At 36.5% G+C, this 18,359-nt stretch overlaps 4 protein-coding genes and 2 non-coding genes across 10 annotated transcripts, besides 1 other annotated feature; 3 read left to right on the forward strand and 3 right to left on the reverse strand.

Annotated features, from left to right (window-relative positions):
* Window positions 1-498: 498 nt before the first annotated feature.
* On the forward strand, window positions 499-780 carry C54G10.1 (uncharacterized protein; the record flags this gene model as incomplete). The annotated part of the gene is made up of 1 exon (NM_001380817.1): window positions 499-780. The coding sequence occupies one exon, from the start codon at window positions 499-501 to the stop codon at window positions 778-780; it is 282 nt and encodes a 93-aa protein (NP_001366787.1).
* Window positions 781-2,064: 1,284 nt separating this feature from the next.
* rfc-1 (Replication factor C subunit 1) lies at window positions 2,065-5,377 on the reverse strand. Of its 2 annotated transcripts, NM_001269677.2 has the most exons (9): window positions 5,250-5,377; window positions 5,110-5,199; window positions 4,986-5,053; window positions 4,835-4,939; window positions 4,016-4,784; window positions 3,647-3,966; window positions 3,285-3,593; window positions 2,772-3,169; window positions 2,065-2,718 (listed from the first exon to the last, which is right to left on the reverse strand). In NM_001269677.2, the coding sequence occupies exons 2-9, from the start codon at window positions 5,141-5,143 to the stop codon at window positions 2,202-2,204; spliced, it is 2,520 nt and encodes an 839-aa protein (NP_001256606.1). In that variant the 5' UTR covers window positions 5,144-5,199; window positions 5,250-5,377; the 3' UTR covers window positions 2,065-2,201. The 2 variants fall into 2 exon arrangements, 1 of the variants encoding a protein (NP_001256606.1); NR_069988.1 differs by lacking the exon at window positions 5,250-5,377 and having other exon boundaries at window positions 2,202-2,718; window positions 4,016-4,791; window positions 5,110-5,143.
* A 759-nt stretch (window positions 5,378-6,136) lies between these two features.
* Window positions 6,137-12,891, forward strand: pmp-3 (ATP-binding cassette sub-family D member 4; the record flags this gene model as incomplete). Of its 2 annotated transcripts, NM_001269678.3 has the most annotated exons (8): window positions 6,137-6,199; window positions 6,588-6,880; window positions 6,931-7,070; window positions 7,460-7,976; window positions 10,366-10,457; window positions 10,935-11,251; window positions 11,579-12,138; window positions 12,190-12,863. In NM_001269678.3, the coding sequence occupies 8 exons, from the start codon at window positions 6,151-6,153 to the stop codon at window positions 12,286-12,288; spliced, it is 2,067 nt and encodes a 688-aa protein (NP_001256607.1). In that variant the 3' UTR covers window positions 12,289-12,863. The 2 variants fall into 2 exon arrangements, with proteins under 2 accessions (NP_001256607.1, NP_001256608.1); NM_001269679.3 differs by lacking the exon at window positions 6,137-6,199 and having other exon boundaries at window positions 6,623-6,880; window positions 12,190-12,891.
* slc-25A29 (Mitochondrial carnitine/acylcarnitine carrier protein CACL) lies at window positions 12,887-17,573 on the reverse strand. Of its 3 annotated transcripts, NM_001392659.1 has the most exons (8): window positions 17,358-17,572; window positions 16,101-16,247; window positions 15,524-15,800; window positions 14,658-14,960; window positions 14,301-14,430; window positions 14,082-14,202; window positions 13,780-13,848; window positions 12,887-13,326 (listed from the first exon to the last, which is right to left on the reverse strand). In NM_001392659.1, the coding sequence occupies exons 1-6, from the start codon at window positions 17,395-17,397 to the stop codon at window positions 14,167-14,169; spliced, it is 933 nt and encodes a 310-aa protein (NP_001379141.1). In that variant the 5' UTR covers window positions 17,398-17,572; the 3' UTR covers window positions 12,887-13,326; window positions 13,780-13,848; window positions 14,082-14,166. The 3 variants fall into 3 exon arrangements, with proteins under 3 accessions (NP_001379141.1, NP_872134.1, NP_001294735.1); NM_182334.4 differs by lacking the exon at window positions 14,082-14,202 and having other exon boundaries at window positions 12,889-13,326; window positions 17,358-17,573; NM_001307806.4 differs by lacking the exons at window positions 13,780-13,848; window positions 14,082-14,202 and having other exon boundaries at window positions 12,889-13,326; window positions 17,358-17,560.
* Window positions 15,898-16,034, reverse strand: mir-8210. Its single transcript, NR_069989.2, has one exon — window positions 15,945-16,010. It is a non-coding gene; the product is annotated as a pre-microRNA mir-8210 (primary transcript).
* Window positions 15,898-16,034, reverse strand: a primary transcript.
* C54G10.5 lies at window positions 15,953-16,097 on the forward strand. Its single transcript, NR_069990.1, has one exon. It is a non-coding gene; the product is annotated as an Unclassified non-coding RNA C54G10.5 (non-coding RNA).
* Window positions 17,574-18,359: the final 786 nt, after the last annotated feature.

The following is an 18,359-nucleotide window of genomic DNA, read 5'->3' on the forward strand; positions in this document are numbered from 1 at the left end:
CTAAAACATTCATTTTAAGATGTTGCATGTTTATCGTGTATCGCTTGCAAGTTGGAAAATAATAATTTGATCATTGTACCAAATTGGTGAATTTTCAATTTTGTGAAATTTTGAAAAAGGTCCGATTTGTCGAAGTTTTTCATTTTTTTTCCGGGAACCTGCCGTTTTCCAAAAAAAAAAGTTAGCACCCATCCCTGACTCACTCATTTACTAGTTTTCATGAAATTCCAAATTATTGAACTCACATCTTAAAAACTGACGAGAGACGGGAGAAGCAGACATATATAGAAATGAATGCATATGTTTGTTGCAAACCTTTGCGGTATCACAGTCTTGAATCACTCTGATCAACTGCTCACTCGCTATTTCTTATCAGTATTTTGTTCTTGCTTCTCGTTTCACATGTGTAACTCTCACCTATTTGGTCATTCAACGCTTCACGCCCACTTACGTGGTAGACTGTTTACCATTTCGTCAGTTTCTATCTTATTTTTGGCAATGCCAGACATTTCCATTATCCTACTAGGCAACTATGCTCCTGATCAAGTTATTCACGCCCGCCTTCTCTTCATGAGAATGGAACAAGTTCCTGGAGGACATCACCTCCAGATTTTGCAGTTCCGATTCACTATTCCTTTCCGCCAAGCCGACTTCTGCTCGCTGGACCAGAGTGATGTAATGTGCTCCGAGACACACTGCTACTACCTTATGAACTTGAAAGTGGGAGCATTCTTTGAGACCGCTCAAAATATTCTAATGATAAGATGGCTATTTTCATGAAGATTTCCATTTGAATCAACTGGAAGGTGAGAATTTGAAAAATTATATTGAAAACTAAAACGAATATTACCCAGAAGAGATAGCAGTTTTTGCACCAGAAATACGGTACCCGGTCTCGACACGACAAATTTTTGTTAAATTTCAAAAGGTGTGCGCCTTTAAAGAGTACTGTAATTTCAAACTCTTGTTTCTATAGAACATTCATCGACTATTCATAGAGTTTCTCATGGGTTTAAATTTTCAATAAATGCATAGTTTATCGTAAAACTTTGAAAAATCGCTGAAAATTCCGCAACAACAAAAGTTTGAAATTACAGTACTCTGAATTTAACAAAAAATTGGGGTGCCGAGACCGATTGGCGCAAAGGCGCACCGTTTTAGCTGGATCTGTCTTCATAGCTAGACACACAATTTGTTTTTTATTGAAATCTTCTAGAGCTTTCAGTAATTGTTGAAAATATGTGCCCAGAGATGACGGTAAAATCAGAAAGTTTTGTCAAGGAGAATTTTTTCGCTGCGATACCCATGGGTGCATTTAATTTTGTGTTTCAGATAATTGCGAAATTACGATAATTCCTTTACATTTGTTTCCAATTGAAACTTCCACAAAACAAGGATTTCATAATTCTAACTTTTCAGGCCACAAAATCGCAGTGCAACATCTTTCCTGCTCAAAATAGTTCCTGCTTCCTCCTCCAGTTCTATTCTTCTTTTCTCCATTTATCCATATTTCTTGCTTAGTTTTTCTAGTCCACTCCCACGTGGTATCAGGTTGTCACATCACGGTTTGATCTACAAAAAAATGCGGGAATCTTTTGCCCAAAAAATGTGACGTCGGCACGTTTTTAACCATGCAAAATTAGTTGAGAACTCTGCGTCTCTTCTCCCGCATTTATGTAGATCTACGACGTTTTCTACGTAGATCAAACCAATATGGGACACTTTGACACCACGTGCACTCCATTACCACATTTTCTATGTTACAATCCCTCCCGATGCTTTCACAATTGCTGGTCCAATTCCCTACGATTTCATTCCTTTTTATGAAAGACCACTATATCGCGAAATTTCGTGGTTCATCCAGTTTTCACAACGATTCTATTGTCTTCAATTTAGTCAGAGTTGATTTCTCTTTCAATGCGAACTAACTTGACAAATATAGAAAACAGTTGTGAATATCTCAATGATCTTGAACGAAATTTTCAACATTTTTGGCAAAACCATAATACGTTGTCCTCCTGGTGCAAAATGACTAAAATTAAATTGTTTCATCGTGCTCAAATAAATCGTTGTAACATGATTTTTTATCCAGTTTTTAATAGTTTTCCTGCAAGAATATCTGCTTTGTCGAAATAGTGATCATTCAAGAGGGTTTATTGCAAGTTTACGGTAATAGTTAGAATAATACTGGACATCTATAATCATTTCTTGCTTCCTCTTCCTCCACGAGCCCGACCACCACCACGTCCACCTCGAGCAGATTTTGAAGCTCCGGCACCTCCACCAGTCCTAACTTTAATAACAACATCAGTAGTTTTCTCCTCGTTATCCTCATTATCGGATTCTCCATCTTCATCTTCAAATTTCTCCACTAGATTTCCTTCTTCGTCCATTTCAATTCCAATTGAATTCACACCTCGTTTCTTTCCTTTTGACACAGAATCCATCGAGTATGGAAGCATTCGACCAGTCTTGTTTAGAGTTCTAGTCAATGATGCTTTCACCTTACTCAAAATTTTACTAGCCGGATCAATTTTTCCAGGCCAAGCAACAATTTCTGTGAGTGCTTCAGTGTCGTCTTTGATGAGATCGTATTCTGTCATTGTGCTGATCACATCTGGAATTCCATCAGCTTCATGTTCAAGAAGTGGTTTCGTTATTTTCTGACGGAGCATTGGAGCATAATCAGTGGCAAATGAGTGAGTACCAGCAGAAACTCTGAAAGTAATAAATAAATTCCTAATTCCCATAATGAATTTAGCGTAACTTACTTGAGATGTGTGTGTTGAACCAGTTGCTGAAGCAATCTCTTCCGTTTTCCAGCTGTCGAGTTTTTTCCCAACCACGATGGGAACTGAATCATTGCCTTCAAATGTCCACCAGTGGCAATCGCTGGAAGTGCAGCAGAAATCATGCTCTGCTCATTGAGCAACTTCCAGGATCCTCCACCACGAATTTGCCGATCAATAAGGTCTCCAAGGGAAATGAAGTCTGCAGCTTTTCGTATTCCACGGATCGCTTGGATTGGACTATGCTTTTCATTTTTCATATTGAGATAATTATCCTGGACGAAAAGTGGCATGATTCCATAGTCAGTGAAGAACATTTCCTGCTTTTCCATTAATGTCGTACGAGAATCCAGGAGACGACGAGCCGCCGAGAATGCATCCTGAAAATGTTGTTAAGATTTCAGAATTTGTATAACCAGGCGCAAGTTTCGTATCGAGACCAAGTACCCCATTTTTGGCGCGAAAATCGCAAAATTTCACGGCTAGGAGACCTACCACAGCCATATCCTTCTGGTTGATCTTTGCTCCAACTCCCTTTGACCTCATTTGCAGGTTGTAAATTGTTTGCCGGACGTCATGACCGGATAACTCGATAATTTCGTCCAATTCTTCTTTGCCAATTTTCATTTTTTCCTGAGAACAGATGGTCATCATCCGAGAACGAATAGTCTCGACACGTGGCTTTGGAAAACGAAGATCATAGCAATAGTTGGCCAGTGTACGAATTTTCGGATGCTGCCGGTCATTACAAATGCAAATAATTGGAATTTTAGACTCCTTGATAATTTGGATGAGCTCAGAGATCTGTAAAAATAAACATTTGAATATTAATATATTAGTTCTTCATTTAAACTCACACCAGCTCGATCCTCATTTCCAGACATTCCGTCGACTTCATCCATAATCAGGATATGATGAACCTTTTGATTATCTTGTGGAGCACACTTTTTCGCTCCGAAAAACTGCTCAATTTGATGAGAACCAGAGAGTTCGCCAATTTTCGCTTCGAGATGTTTCTTACTACGCACATCTGATGCATTCATTTCGACAAGTTGAAGGCCCAGTTGTTGACAAGCCATATAGGCGCATGTAGTCTTTCCAACTCCAGGAGAACCCGATAAAAGAGCTGCTTTGAATGATGTACCATCTTGAGATGACATCCATGGAGCTGGTTTTGCTGAAAATTGCCGATAATATTATAATAAAATAGAAATAAAATTACTTACGCTTCTTAATTTTTGCCCCTTCGCCAAGATTGTGTTTTGCCCAGTCTTTAATCCATTCCAAAAGCTTATTAATTGGGCTTTTGTCTCCATTCTGGCCAACAAGTTCTCCCATCCTTTTCGGCTTATACTTATCAACCCATGAAAGTGCTGGGGGTGGCCCACTTGGTTTCGGTTGAAAAACGACTGATGACGTGGAAACTTGACTCGACGAAGATGACTCGGAGGTTACTTTCGGTGGATCTTTTTTCACTGATAACGCCTTTTTCTGTGGAGTTTCTTTTTCTTTTTTGACAGGAATTGATTGCTTCTTTGGGAATTCTTTTTTGACAGAAGGAAGCTCTTTCTTTTTCGGGGTCTCCTTTCTCTTTTCAGGTGTCTTCTTTTTCACAGTAATAGGAGTGAACGTGTCAAAACTATCATCAGAATCTACGAACTCATCGTCCGACACTTTCTTTGTTTTAGTGTTTTCTTTGGTCGACGGGCTGATCTCCACTGGCTTCTTAGCTGGCGTTTTTGGTTTTTCAACAGTTTTCGGAGCAACTTTTGGAAGTTTTGATGCAGATGGCGCTGGTGAGTTTTTGAAGAAGTCTGCGGGATTCACTAATGTTTTTTCGACTTTTTTCTTAGGATCATCACGTTTCGAAGATGACGAAGAAGGTTTGAACATATAATCCAGCGTTTTTTGACCAACTGGTAACTCCTTTTTTCCACCCTTTCTTTTCTTTTTTTCATCAGTTCCGCGCACGAGCTCGTCTTCGTCAGAGGTTATCTAAAAGCTAATTATTGCGATATTTCATGGATATTAGAGTGCTTTCTCACATCGCTCTCTTCTTTTTCTTGCTTTCTCGATCTTTTTGGTGCAGTCTTTTTTTGAGGTGCATTTTCTTCTTCTTCGTCGTCATCGGTTAGTACTACTGGCTTTGTCTGAAACATTTCTCAATGAGGGTTCAGTTCACATGAATTTCCGAACCCTTTTTTTCGCCGGTGTCGCTGCCTTCTTTTGCTTTTCCTGGGTGAATGGCATATCATCATCGGAATCTTAAAAAAAGAAATTTCGTAATACACATTTGCACAGAATGCAATTTGTTTTTTACCCGAAGAAACCACAATCTTTCTTTTTGTACTCATTTCCTTTTTTGAGGCGATCTTCCGTAAATGTCGAGGGATTGGATTCTCTCCGTCGGCTTAAAAAATATAATTTTTGTTGGGGATTAAAAACTATAGAAAGGCTTACAAAAATCGCCAAAATCTGGGTGTATTTTCGTAATTTTCGGTTTCGAAAAAACGATCGAAAAGCAGGAACAATCTTGAGGAGCCAAAATGAAAAAGAATGAAAAAAAAAGTTTTAAAATTTAAAAAACTGAGCGGGAAAAGCAAATTCCAACAGAGCGTATTTGCATTTTTGAAATCGTGCCGAGGCCTTATTCGGCTTATTCGTAATGTCCCTTTAATTTCTACAGTATGAAAATTGCAATTTATTTTTCATAAATTTTTAAGATTCCTTGCTATTTTCCGTTCAAGAAATTCGTTACATATCTTCCCGATTTTTTGTTGATAAAAAATTAAATTCTCGTCTTATTTCAACTCAAAGATCCTATATAAAACTGATAATTCTCCTCGCACGAATCACGTTATAAATCTGAATATAAAATTCTGAATATCAAAGGGTCCTCATCTTTCCCCCAAAAAGTGCCCAATGCTTCCCCGCCCATCATTTTTTTCTTCATCGTCTGCGTTTGCAATCTCTCTTTCCGCTTGCCTCACTTTCTCCTGTCCCCCACTCTCCTCGTTACACTGTGTGCGGACGCAAATGTATTTGCGTGTACAGCTGACCGAACTTATTCCTGCAAAACCGTCGAAAACTGAAGCTTTTTCTCAAAATATTCGAATCATTATAGTCTGTTTATTTATGTTTGGAACATAAAATTGTAATAATTTATGCCGAAAGCTTCATTTTCTGTTTTTTTTTCTGTAAAACTGAATTGTTATCAATGCACAAAAACTCAGCAGCACCTTGAATAGCTTTTGTTTTTTAGTTTTGTTTTGATCGTCGTTATCTCTATTGTTATTGTAAATATAAATTATGTTTTTGCATGTTCACTCACAGCCAGCTCTTTCCAGATTGCACATCCCGCATGGAGTCGGATCAAGAAATTCAACTGGAAGAAGTACGAACAGAAAAAGGTGATAATCATTATCCATTTCTGTTCTTCATTGTCCACGTCTCTGTGCTCATTTCTTTGTGCTCTTTTCAACGCCTTTATCGACCTCATTTGGTTTGAATGGGATGGTATGGCCGGCCTACGTTTCTTTTCTTTTTTGTTTCGGATTTGAATGGTGTTTGGTTGTCTTAAATATTCTCCTTGAAACATTTTAAATTCCAGAAAAATGCTTTGTTTTTTGCTCCGGTTGATCTCAGTAGAATTGTCCAGTCATAAAAAAAGCTTCAAGTTTGTCTAAAATCTCCACTGAAATTCACTATTTTTCTTGAATTCAACTCCACTCCTCCTCTTCTTAATGTCTATTTCTGGGGCATCTTCTGAAAAAAGCCTTCCTAATCACAAAATTTCAGGTCGCAAAAACGCCTCGGCCCAAAATCCGGTCAAAATGGCCAGATTGGCCCTCGACTTCCTCTTCTTTCGGAGGTTCTGGCGTCTTCTTAAAATCCTGTTTCCATGTCATCGTCGATCGATAACCGCGTGGCTCGCCGGAGCACTGCTCATCGCAACTGCTCTCGATCAAGTAATGACGTATTTAGTTGGAATCCAGCCAAGTCTGTTCTACGTGGCACTGGGAAACAAGGATGCTGACACGTTTAAAATTCTGTGTGCACGGGGAGCCGCGATTATTCTTGGAAAAGCTTTTGTAAGATCGAAATTCGATATTTTCTCATCCTAATTAGCGTTTAATTTCAGACATTAGCAGTATTCAAATATCTTACAAATATGTTAGCGATCAAAAGTCGTCAAGTATGTAATCTCACGATGCATAGGTTATATTTCAAGAGACAAGCTTTCTTCAAGCTATCTTCTTCTGGGGATATGCTTGATAATCCGTAAGTTTTTTATATAAATTAATTTTATAAAATCAAATAATATTTTACAATTTTTCTTTTAATTGAAAAGCTGACTATGAGTTTTTAGATTTTTCGCTTAATTTGGAAAAAACCAAGTTAAGCTAGAATTTGAAATTTGTTCAACTTGTCATTGTCGCAACAGCTAAAATACAGCTTAGAATAAAAATATCATATTTTATTGCTGTTTATTTCGCGTTAATTTGTTGATATAGGCACATTATAACAATTAATAAAATTTGATGCCTTAAAATGCGCGTACCAACATGTCAACACAAGATTTAACGATCAAAAATTTATCGTGATAATTTAATTTTGAAAGGAAAAACTTTTCTCTCAATTTAAATTATTTAAATTCGATATTTTTCCAGAGATCAACGTCTAACCCAAGATATTGAAAAAGCCACTCGAATCCTTTCCAATGATCTTCTAGCTCCAATTGCTACAGCTCCATTCATAATTGGATATTACACATGGCTAACTTATGAAAGTTCCGGTTGGATTGGTCCCGCAGCGATCTACACCTATTTCTGTATCCAAACAATTATCAACAAGATGATTTTGTCTCCGATTGTTCAAAAAGTATCAGAACAGGAGAAAATGGAAGGAGATTTCCGACAAAGACATATGGAAGTTCGTTCGAATGTCGAAGCAATCGCCTTCTATCGTGCTGGTGTTCTGGAGAATATTATGACGAATCAAAAATTAAAAAATTTAATTGAAACTCAAAAATCGCTAACTGAATGGAGAATGGTTCTAAACAGTATCACGAATGTTTTCGATTATTTCGGTGGAATTCTTTCGTATCTTATCATTGGTGTTCCCGTGTTCATCACTCATCTCTATGACGACGTTTCACCTGCAGAATTGAATGGAATTGTTTCACGGGTAAGTTGTTTCTTTTCAAAAAGATATCTGAAAAAAAAGATGCAAAGCTCAAAATTTGATCATCGATGTTTCGATGCAATTCGATACTGATAAGAAGACAAAAAGCAAAAAGTATGCAGAAAAAAATGTAATAAATTCTCGTCTAAATCTGTCTAAAATTAAAAACAAAATGTTCAAAATCGAGCTAAATTTTAAAAAAATGTTTTAAAAAAATTCTATTAATTAAAAATCTTTAAAATCTCTGAAATATTCATTCAAAGGATTTAAATTTTAATTTTAATAGTTTAATTTTAAATTTCTAAAATCATGTAAAAAATGTTTTAGAAATCTAATTTTTCATCGAAAGACTTTTTTATGCCCACTTTTGAAACTTTCATCTTCCTGTCACTTTCCAAAGTTTCGATAGAATTTCCTGATTCGTCTCCTGACGCGGCGGCGAGCGAGTATTTTCTTTTCATTCTGACTCTCGAAATCTCGACACTGATTGAGTCAATTTCGCATGCTCTAGTGCATTAATAATGGATGCTAGTTATCCGTTTCACATTTCAATTCGTATCGTCTCTCTCTCCCTTTCGTCAGACTGAGATTTCTGGTTGTTCCGGATGAGGGAACGATGCCAAATGAAACCAAAGTACCTGGTCGTTGAAGTGGCCATCATTATACTCTTAAAAACAAGCTGTTGTTGCCGCCTTAGTTCAGAACGACATCTGGTCGTAGTAACTAGTGAATGAATATCGAAGAAAAAAGCATTTTGTAATGGGAAGAAGAAAATGGAAAACAGAAGAATACAATGAGTTGGCTGTTTCCGGTGTCGCTGAGTCCGAAAATACTACTTTCGACTTTTTTTGAATATTCAGTAAATCGAGGACTATAATCATAAAAAATTAGAATCTATCAGGTCACACTGGCATTTTGGTGTCTGTTCAATTCAAAGTGATTGGAAATTGTGTTGATCTTATGATTGTTCATTGAGTTGAGCAATGCAGTGAGCACTATAATCATAACAATTGAGCAGCTTACTTCGGAAGCGTCCTATCATGTTTCCTGTTTCCTTTTAGTTAATATTGAAATTGTTCCAAACTTTTGATTGCTCAATGAGTCGTGCACTATAATTAAAACAATTCAGAAACTTTGACAGGAAGCATCCTATCAACTTACAAAAAAAGAAAAGAAATGTTTAGAGTTTGAAAAACCAATGGAAATGTGATATCTAGGGCAAGTGAACTGAAATCTGTCTTACGGGATCTTGTGGAACGGGTAGTAGTGACTTGAAGATTTTAACTTTTGTCGAGATCCGATCGTCGGTCTTTCTTCAAAAAATCTAAGATCATTTCAAAGGATCCAAAATCACTAATGCATCCATTTTTGTGGTGCTCGTCTCTCTTTCTTTCAAGTGTCTTGTCACCCCGGGAAGCAGATGGTCGTTGTTCTGAGCAGCAGTTGAACTGCAGTCACAAGACAACACAATCGGCACTCCTTTTTCGTCTCTTCTTCCAATTCCTTCCGTCGTTTTGTTGCCAGAAGAAGAAAAGAAAAGAAAAATGAATTGGGTGATGGAACAGAGGGAATGTCAGCTGACTCTTTTGGAGCATTTAGATACAATGTGATGATCTCATCAATGCTCTTTTTTTTAAATGAATGATGATGATTAAACTACAAGAAGAAGAGGGGAGACAAAAGAAGAAAACAACTCCCAAATGACTTGATGATGTTTTACTTTGTTCGAATTTAAATGCCCAAAGGGATTCTATAGCAGTTTTTGAAATTCTTGGTTTCTTCCAACAAAACTTTGAAATTCGAAAGTGAAAGACAATCGGTCAAGAACAAAAATGGGATTTTCGTTAAAATATTTCACTAAAAATGACATAAAATTGCCTACTTACTATAAGTATAGAAACTTCAAATATTGTTGTTCTACTAAATATTTCTTCCAAAAGCTACCAATTTTCACGTCACACCTCCGGAAAAACATGTCTTCCGTTGTTTCTTTGAGGTTTCAAATGTGCACGTACCCCATGGCCACCTGCCCATCTCATAAACAATAAGAAATTGAGGGGAAAATTATAAGTGACTCATAAAAGAGACTAATCCATCAAAAATATATAAAGATCAAATTGAAAAGTACTCTCGACTTGTCTTAATTTGCAAGAGGCTTATTCCCTTTTTCGTCGCGTATTCTGTCGCCAATTTATTGTCCTCTAGCACACAAACTAATTAATCACTTTCCAACTATCTGAGCCCATCTGCCGCTTTCGTCCCTATTGTTGGACTGGGATCCTAAATGACAATTGAAATGGGATTGAAGAAATAATTTGAAAAATTTAAATGATCAAGGGAAGATAAATTTCCATTTTCAAAACGTATTTAATAAAAAAATTTCAAATTTCAGAATGCATTCTTCTACCTGTACCTCATCTACAGCTTCTCGACGGTGTTAAAACTCACTGGAGATTTTGGAGAACTTGCTGGAGTCACTCATCGGTATGTTTCAATTGTGAATTTCTCCCCATGGAGAACTTTTTTGTTGATATTTACTTTAGAAAAATTGTGCGCTTAAAAAAAAACAACACCGCACCTTTTTTCCGCCAAAAATTTTTTTTTTCGGAGAGAAAAATTAAAAATGATTGCAAAATCACCAATAATCACCAAAAATACGAAAATAAAGTTTTCGTAAAAAAAAGTTTTTTGGAGAAAAAACTTTGAAAAAATTGCAAAATTTCTAGGAGTGGGTTACTGTAGTTTTTAAGATTGACATCATTTTTTTCCTAGTTTTTGAACAAAAACGAAAAATTGGAAATCGAAACACTAGAAAAAATTGTGGATTAAATGTAGAGAAAAAGAGGAAATTTCATTTATCAAAAATATGTTGCATTTTTATGTGCAAAAAAAATAGTCGAACCGCCAATACTCTTCTTTTTATACGTTTGATAATTTTTTTTTCGAAATTCCAATTTTCAGTGTTATGGAACTTCACGAAGAGCTGAATCGTCTTCACTCGGATTGCCTTGAAACTGATCGTCCTCCATCTACAGTACCATCTTCAGTTGTCGTTATTGCTTCTGATGAAGATGATAAATCAGCGTCCCGACACATGCAAGAGATTCATGGAAAACAAATGTCTCTGGAACGAGATGAGCAGGAAGAGGAAGAAGCACAATATCTACTCGGAGGAAAAACTGGTCAAGAGGATGATTGGCCGGATGATGGTGTCGCGATTACTGTAGATTCGGCTACACTTTCACCGCCCAATGACCATAGTCATTTGATAGTTCAGTGTAAGTTTTTAATTTCTACTACAAAATTCATAGATTTCAAATTATAAAATCACAGCCGGGACAAAAGATTGTTTCGGTCAAAAAACCTGGAAGAAAAAGTCGATTTTGAATTTATTTTGAAACATTAATATTTATAAATCAAAACGTAAAAATCATTAAAAAACCACATTTTTCTAGATAATATATGCACAAAAAAATAAGTCTTCAAACTACGAAATTGTCTTGGTTTTTTTTTTGGTGTCAAAAACCATAAAACCAATTTTTCGCTAAATTTTCAAAAAAAAAAAAGAAAACTGTTTTTTTCTCCATAAAAAGCTTTTATTTCAGTGCTCTCGTTGCAAATAATCCAAGGTCAAACTCTTCTGATAACTGGAGACAGTGGATGTGGAAAATCGTCACTTCTTCGAATGTTTGCTGGCCTTTGGCATTGTTCGTCAGGAAAAATGGATTGTCATTGGCGTCGACTCACTTCAAATCTGTTCTTCCTGGCTCAAAAACCATATTTCCCATCTGGAAACACCACTCTGCGACAACAAATCGTATATCCAGTCAAAGCATTGCAAGTTGATAAGGATGTTGCAAGAATCACTCAAATTTTGGAATGGGTGAAGATGGAGCATCTAGTCGAACGATGTGGTGGTCTTGATACTCCAGTTGAATGGGATTGGATGAAGACACTATCTCCTGGAGAACTACAAAGATTATCACTGGCTCGAGTGTTTTATACGAAGCCACGGATAGTTTTCCTTGATGAATCCACGTCAGCAATTGGATTCGAGCTGGAAATGGCAATTTATAGGAAATTGCAAGAAGAGAAGATCACATTTGTGTCAATTGGTCATCGGTATTCGCTGAAACAATTCCATGATATGGAACTTAGAGTCAAGGTATTATTGAATTTAAAAACTAAAGAATGCATTTAATTTTAATTTTTGCAGGGTCGCAGTGGAGAATGGTCCCTTCACGACATTGACACAGCCTCGATAGCTAGTCGAACTGCCAGTTTCCTTGGTGCCGATACAGTTCTTTCCATGTAATCACGTTCCCCCTCCCATTCCTTTACTTTTCCCAATAGAATATTCCAAATTTTCCCTGCCAAGTACCCTTACATGCTTTTGGACATCCCCTTTTTACTACTTCAGGTATGATTGTTTTAAGATCCTCATGAGCTTTACCCCCATATGCCCCGAAATCTTCTTGTTTCATGGATATCCGCCTTTTAAATTTTCTTATCAAATTTTTCTTGCTCTCTGCATTTTTTGCTCTGAAAATTCGAGATTGCTGTATTTGTTCTGTGAATATCCTTTTGTTTTCTTTCCTATCCTCAACTTTAAAATATCGCTTTATGCTGCTTCATACTGGAGATTTTTCGTGTTCATCCCCCTTTTTTACTTACATCGAATTCTTTCCCTTCTTCGCTCCTTCTCCTCCTTTTTACGATTTTATATACTGGTATCTTTTTCATATTTCCGTTTAATTGCCAATTACCCACAAATTGCTGTTATTATATGTTTGTCATTTTTTGAGTTTCAAAGAGTGATGAGCATGTGATTTGATTATTATGCTGCCTTTGAAGCTTTCAAGAAATTGGATATTAAAACAATTGTTATCTTTTTCTAGCTGATGTACAACAGATTGATAAGACAATCATTTTATTGTCATGTTCCTATTTTGGATAAGCGAACAAGTCAAGTGGATGTGTACCCGTTGAGAAGTATACAAGAAGATTTTCAAATAACAACAAAAATACCATAAAACAATTAAAACCGGTTTCGGTTGGCACAATCGAGATCAGAGGTCGGCTTTTGAGATTGATTGGTTTTTTTTTTGGTATTTGGAACCCGTCGAGCCGACCTCTGCGACACAAGCTAACCGATCAGAATATATTGAAATTCTGATTCCGTGACAAAAAGATGTTTGCGTAGGTGGCCGTTTTAGAGAAGTAAAATTGAAGATTTTCAGAAGAATCGGTATCCATGAAGCATCGGGTCGACGATAGTTGAACCTGCTTCAGGCAGCAAAAAGTGATTGTTTGTTGCCCAGAAGTCGGTTTGTGTTAGAAGGCGTTTACATTTCTGAAAAAAAAAACATTTTTGATAAATGGTTTCTAAAGTTTTTGGAAGCACTATTTTGTAAGAAAGTCAAAAAATTGCGTATTTTCTTTTCTCATTATCCAGATGCAAAATTTTGCTCCGAAAATACGGTACCCGGTCTCGAAGCGACCGATTTTTTGAATTCATAAAAGCGTGTACCTTTAATAAGTACTGTAATTGCTAACTACTTGTTGTTTCGGTCCATGGTTTTCAATGAATAAACTGGTGAAAACTGATGACAAAACGAAAAAAGCGACTACAGTACACCTTGAAGACACGCTCTTTTGTTTTGAATTTCAAAAATTCGAGATCGGGTACGGCATTTTGGAGAAAAAATCGCATAATTTTGCATCTTTGTAATATGATTTCTGGAATTCTTGAAAGCTGTCATATGCAAATTTTAAAACCCCGCTAACAAATGCTCAGCAAATGTACCTCTTGTGACGTTGTGACAAACGTCTTTTCCTGTTCTTTACGTGTAGGTGGTTGAGTGGTCGGAGTGAGCTGAAACACTCAGTTCTACTTTTTAGTAAGAAGAGGAGCACACGAAAAGCTTTGTCAACTTGCAAATAGTTACTTAATTGTAAGACTATTTATTTTTCGGACGTTAACCATTGGTTAATATGATGAAGCCGAAATGGTCAACACCTTTTAGAAAAAAGTAATTACTTATGGGACAAGAAGCATGCTAATTTCACAACCAACACAACACTGACTACTACACAAATAAAACCTACTGATTGTCAGTTGGATATTTGTTTCTACTGTCAGATTGTCAGTGTTGCATGTCGGCTCAGTTCTATCCATTTTTATCCATTTTTATCACAGGATAAGATATGACAACGTCAATTCCTCGAACTGGAAATTGAATGGTTTTTTGGTTGTTAAGCATAAGAGAAGCTGAGGTTATTGCTGAGCATTTGTTAACTTAGTTTAAGTAATATTGAAAAGCTCACCGGTAGAAGTTGGCTTTCAGCGCATATTTTTTCGGCTTCCTTAGTTACATTATCGATAACGTTGAAGTCAAGAAGAATACGATATGTCCATTCGACTGTGAAGAATGTTGCTGCGTTTGATGGGAAGGCTCTGGAATTTTGGAATATTTTAGTGGAGCATACAACTTCTAATATTTTTTGTCAGATAACAATTGTTTTAATAATTGAGCTTTGAGATGCCAAAGTTAAGCAACAAGAAGTATGCTTTATAGAGGAGTTATTCAAATTGTGTGCTCAATTAAGTGTACTTAGTTTTTGAATTGATACAATTTTATCTAGGTAAAAGTTTAAAATAAAACCTAATCTATTGGAACCAACCTGATAAGCGCCGAATTGAGACCAACAAAGAATCCTCGATAGCCTCGTTCCAGATATGTTTGCTTGATGCAATGCATGTATGATTTGTACGAATTATCAGCTTGGAATCTTGACTTTATAATATCAGTTTGATAATTGAACAACCATGAAAGCATTCCAGCAGTACCACCAGCAAACAGAAGTTGACCACTTGATAGGGTACTTGTTTCTCCATCCTTACACATTGATCGAGCCATCCATTCATATGAAGCAAAGTAGACGCCGAATGCTGGAGCATCACGAGCAACTGTGGCAAGGAAACCTCTGGAAAAGTGGGAAATATTATTTTAGTGTAAGGTACTAACTATAAGTAATGTTAGATTTCAGACGATAAAAAGTTGTATTGCTTAACCATACACTGGAGGCTATAATTTTTAAAAAATCATTAATCCAGTATTTAACTGCGTTTTAGATTCCAAACCTCTAAAAAGTTATTTTTCAATGTTTTTAATTTAACAAATCGATTGATCTATCCCACACCCATCTCAAGTGTTTCACTTTTAAAGTTCACCTAGTTGACATCATCAGATGATCATATTATTTATGTTATTAATCGATCAGATGTGAGAAGGGTAACATAACAAAATATCGAAATGACCGGTTGATAGCCATGTGATACTCATTCATCATTTGATCGAATATCAGGATCTTATAAAGACCACGGTGAACAAATCAATAGTTTATAAAAAGTGGAAAAGTTTCTAAAAATATAATTGTAAGTTTGCACTTTGAAAGAAAGTGTCAAAAAATCAAAAGAAAAAAATCACCTTTAGAGGGCAATTTGAACTTTTAGAGTTTGAAAACATTTTTAATATTTTTTAAATTACCTTGTCAAAGATTTCAATCCATGAGTTCTTAGCAATTGCTTTGTTGCATCGATCGGCCCATTGAATTTCGTGTGAGCTTTATCATCTTGAATCTGGAGAAGAAGCTTGATTCTTTCCGTCGGCGCTGCGATTACACTTTGAGCCATTCCAGCAGCACATCCACCAACAAAATGTGAAGTTATTGAATCGGGATCTTCCATTTGTCTGCAAGTACCTCCATGTACTCCGAATACAATTGCATTGATTGCAGATAAGGATAGAAGTGGTGATGACATTCCTGAAATTCTGTTTATGATTTGTTTGTGATTTCCTGGCCATGTGCCAATAAGGACTGAGAAGGCCTTCTCTGATTTTACTAAGATCAAGAGAAAAATGGAATATTTACAACCAGTGATAGAGGACCCCAGATCGTCTCTCGCGCTTTCTTTCTTTCTTTTTTTCGTCGACGGATTGTGGCGATTTGTCGGCGACACAAGGAAAGAAGGCAAGCGCATCATTCAACGTCGTCAGTTTGTCCAATTCTTCTCACTTTGTGTTGTAGGGGTATAATCTGAGGAGGTATGGGTTCACGACTCACCTTTGTATAATCCACGAAAGCCCTCTTTTTGGACTATCAGCTTGAAACAGTGGAATGTGCCACGATACTGCGGTGTTGGCCCACTTTGTGTCTGAAGGCGAACTTTTACAGTGTCCAAGGGATGACCGGCAAGGACTCCGGCGGCTCCTGTAAAAATATGAGGATTCAAAAATGAATCTAAAACTTTTTATTAGAAAATTTCTAAATATCATTTCAACATTCATTTAAGGTTTAGGTCTAATTGTATGTCCAGGATAAATCCTCAGCCAAAGCCAAAGTAAAACCTCAGTCTAAGTTTAAGCCTAAGCCTAAGCCTAGGCTGCCTTTTGTCTATTTACTCACTGCTATTTCTCCCTTTCTTGATTCACTTCCTGCTTATTTCCAAGCCCAAAAAGTGTCTCTTTCGGGTGTCTGACTATATATCTCGAGGTGTCGTAAAATGTCTAATCATCACGTGGTGGAACATACTGATATTCAGATATCAAGATAGTTTTTATCGTCTTTTTTAGACGGATAGAACTTTTTGCGACATGGGCTGATTAGGTGGGTGAGAGGGGGGGGTGGGGGGTGATTTAGACACGCTGTGACAGCTTTTGAACTGATTTTAATGGTTTTTAGAGAATAAAAGATATTTATCAAATATCTACAGAAAATGTTTTTGAAATGGAAAGATCAAAGAGTGAAGGTTGAAAGATATGAGCATTTTGGTTTTATAGATGTCAGAAGGACCGTCACTGTAAATTGATAGCATGTTTTGCTCACCATCAATTTAAAAAATACTGTCATAAAATTGATATTTCTTGTTTTAGAAGTGAAGATAAAGATTCAAAACGTATTTTGAAATGAGTTAAGATTATAGGCAGCTATTAATAGCTACATACCTACTTACGCCTCCTCCCTGCCTACCAGCCAATGTTTCATTTCAACATGAAGCTCTCTTTTCAAATTAATTGTATACAGATTTTCTCAATTAAAAAAAATCTGTCAAACAGTTCACATGTACTTTGACAGTAAGTGAGAGCGTAGGCAAAAGACAGGCTTAGGCAGGCAGGTTTAATATTCAATTATTTTTGAAGGAAAATTATTTGAACAATTTCAATGTGCTTGAGGCTCAACTTTCATGGCGAAAACTGAACACTAAATGTGAAATTTAACTTTATTTAGTTGAGAAAAATATTTAATTTTCAGCATAAATAGAAAAAATTACTATTTGAATTTAACTTGAATATTATGATATTTAAGATTTCAAAAACTCACCTCCAAGAGAGCCGGCAAACAAGTCGAGAAGAGCACTCATTCTGACAGTGTTTGACTGTTTATTTGAAATCTTTAGATATTCAACTTGAAGTAAGTTTCAAATTTTAAAACTTTCGGAAAACCAAGAAGGCAATATGAGCAGAGCCCTGTGTTATAAACACATTGCGGATAAAAAAGGGCGAGAAACGAAGAAGACGACGGTTCGGCGGAGCGCTGACGTCTTCTGTCTCTTCATTTGACACGCCTATCTTCTGATACTTCCGCCCACCCACTCCCATCCTGTGCTACAGTTATCATCTCTTGAGATGTTGGAGACGCATAGATATCGTCGTTTTTGGTGATGTTAGTCAGTAAGCCTCCCACTCTATTCGTCAATGATAATATCGAACAAGTCGACCTCATCTCCATCTCTCCTTCAATACGATGACGACGATCATAAATTGTCGTCCTTCGTCTCCCCCTCGTCGTCTTGACGATGTCGTTGACATTTTTCGAAACAATAGAGACACAAATTGATATGAGGTGCCAGGTGTTCTTGTTTTTCTAAATTATTATTATCATTAAAAACAACTAGTAGATTTTGTCTTTAGCTTATCTTTGATTTTCTTCTGATAAAGCATCAGTGGGAACAAGCTCTGATCAGTGTGATTTAGGGAACAATATGGGAGAAGGATAAGTTATTTCTAGTCTAAACAGACACTCTACTGTTACAAAACAGCTTCAGGCTATTTCTCAGAAACACAGCTTTTCTGAAGTGCGAGTTTTCAAAAAAAAATATATAAAAGTGAGGAAAACTTGGTCGCCAATCTTTAGCTTCTCCGTTGAAATCATTACGAAGATCTGAAAAATATTCAGAAAACCTAGTTTTCGCTGAATCGAAACCATTAGTGCTCTCAGCATCAATGATCTGATCCATAAGACTACAAAGATCATATTTTCACAGTTCTGCAAAATCCCTATCTAGACAGTGTTTCTTAATGATGATAAGGTCGTGAAATATGT

Source organism: Caenorhabditis elegans, chromosome V (assembly GCF_000002985.6).
Source record: "Caenorhabditis elegans chromosome V".
NCBI classification, from domain to species: domain Eukaryota; kingdom Metazoa; phylum Nematoda; class Chromadorea; order Rhabditida; family Rhabditidae; genus Caenorhabditis; species Caenorhabditis elegans.

What these genes read in the sequence shown, in the direction of transcription:
- rfc-1 (NM_001269677.2), bottom strand. Translation starts at nt 5,143, where the DNA reads ATGAGTACAAAAAGAAAGATTGTGGTTTCTTCGG. An exon ending in AGGGGCAAAAATTAAGAAGC is followed by an intron (nt 3,967 to 4,015) that starts GTAAGTAATTTT and finishes GGCAATTTTCAG; the next exon opens with CAAAACCAGCTCCATGGATG. An exon ending in GTTCAACACACACATCTCAA is followed by an intron (nt 2,719 to 2,771) that starts GTAAGTTACGCT and finishes TATTACTTTCAG; the next exon opens with AGTTTCTGCTGGTACTCACT.
- slc-25A29 (NM_182334.4), bottom strand. Translation starts at nt 17,397, where the DNA reads ATGAGTGCTCTTCTCGACTTGTTTGCCGGCTCTCTTGGAG. An exon ending in GTTTGCCGGCTCTCTTGGAG is followed by an intron (nt 16,248 to 17,357) that starts GTGAGTTTTTGA and finishes ATATTTTTACAG; the next exon opens with GAGCCGCCGGAGTCCTTGCC. An exon ending in GGATTGAAATCTTTGACAAG is followed by an intron (nt 14,961 to 15,523) that starts GTAATTTAAAAA and finishes CCACTTTTCCAG; the next exon opens with AGGTTTCCTTGCCACAGTTG.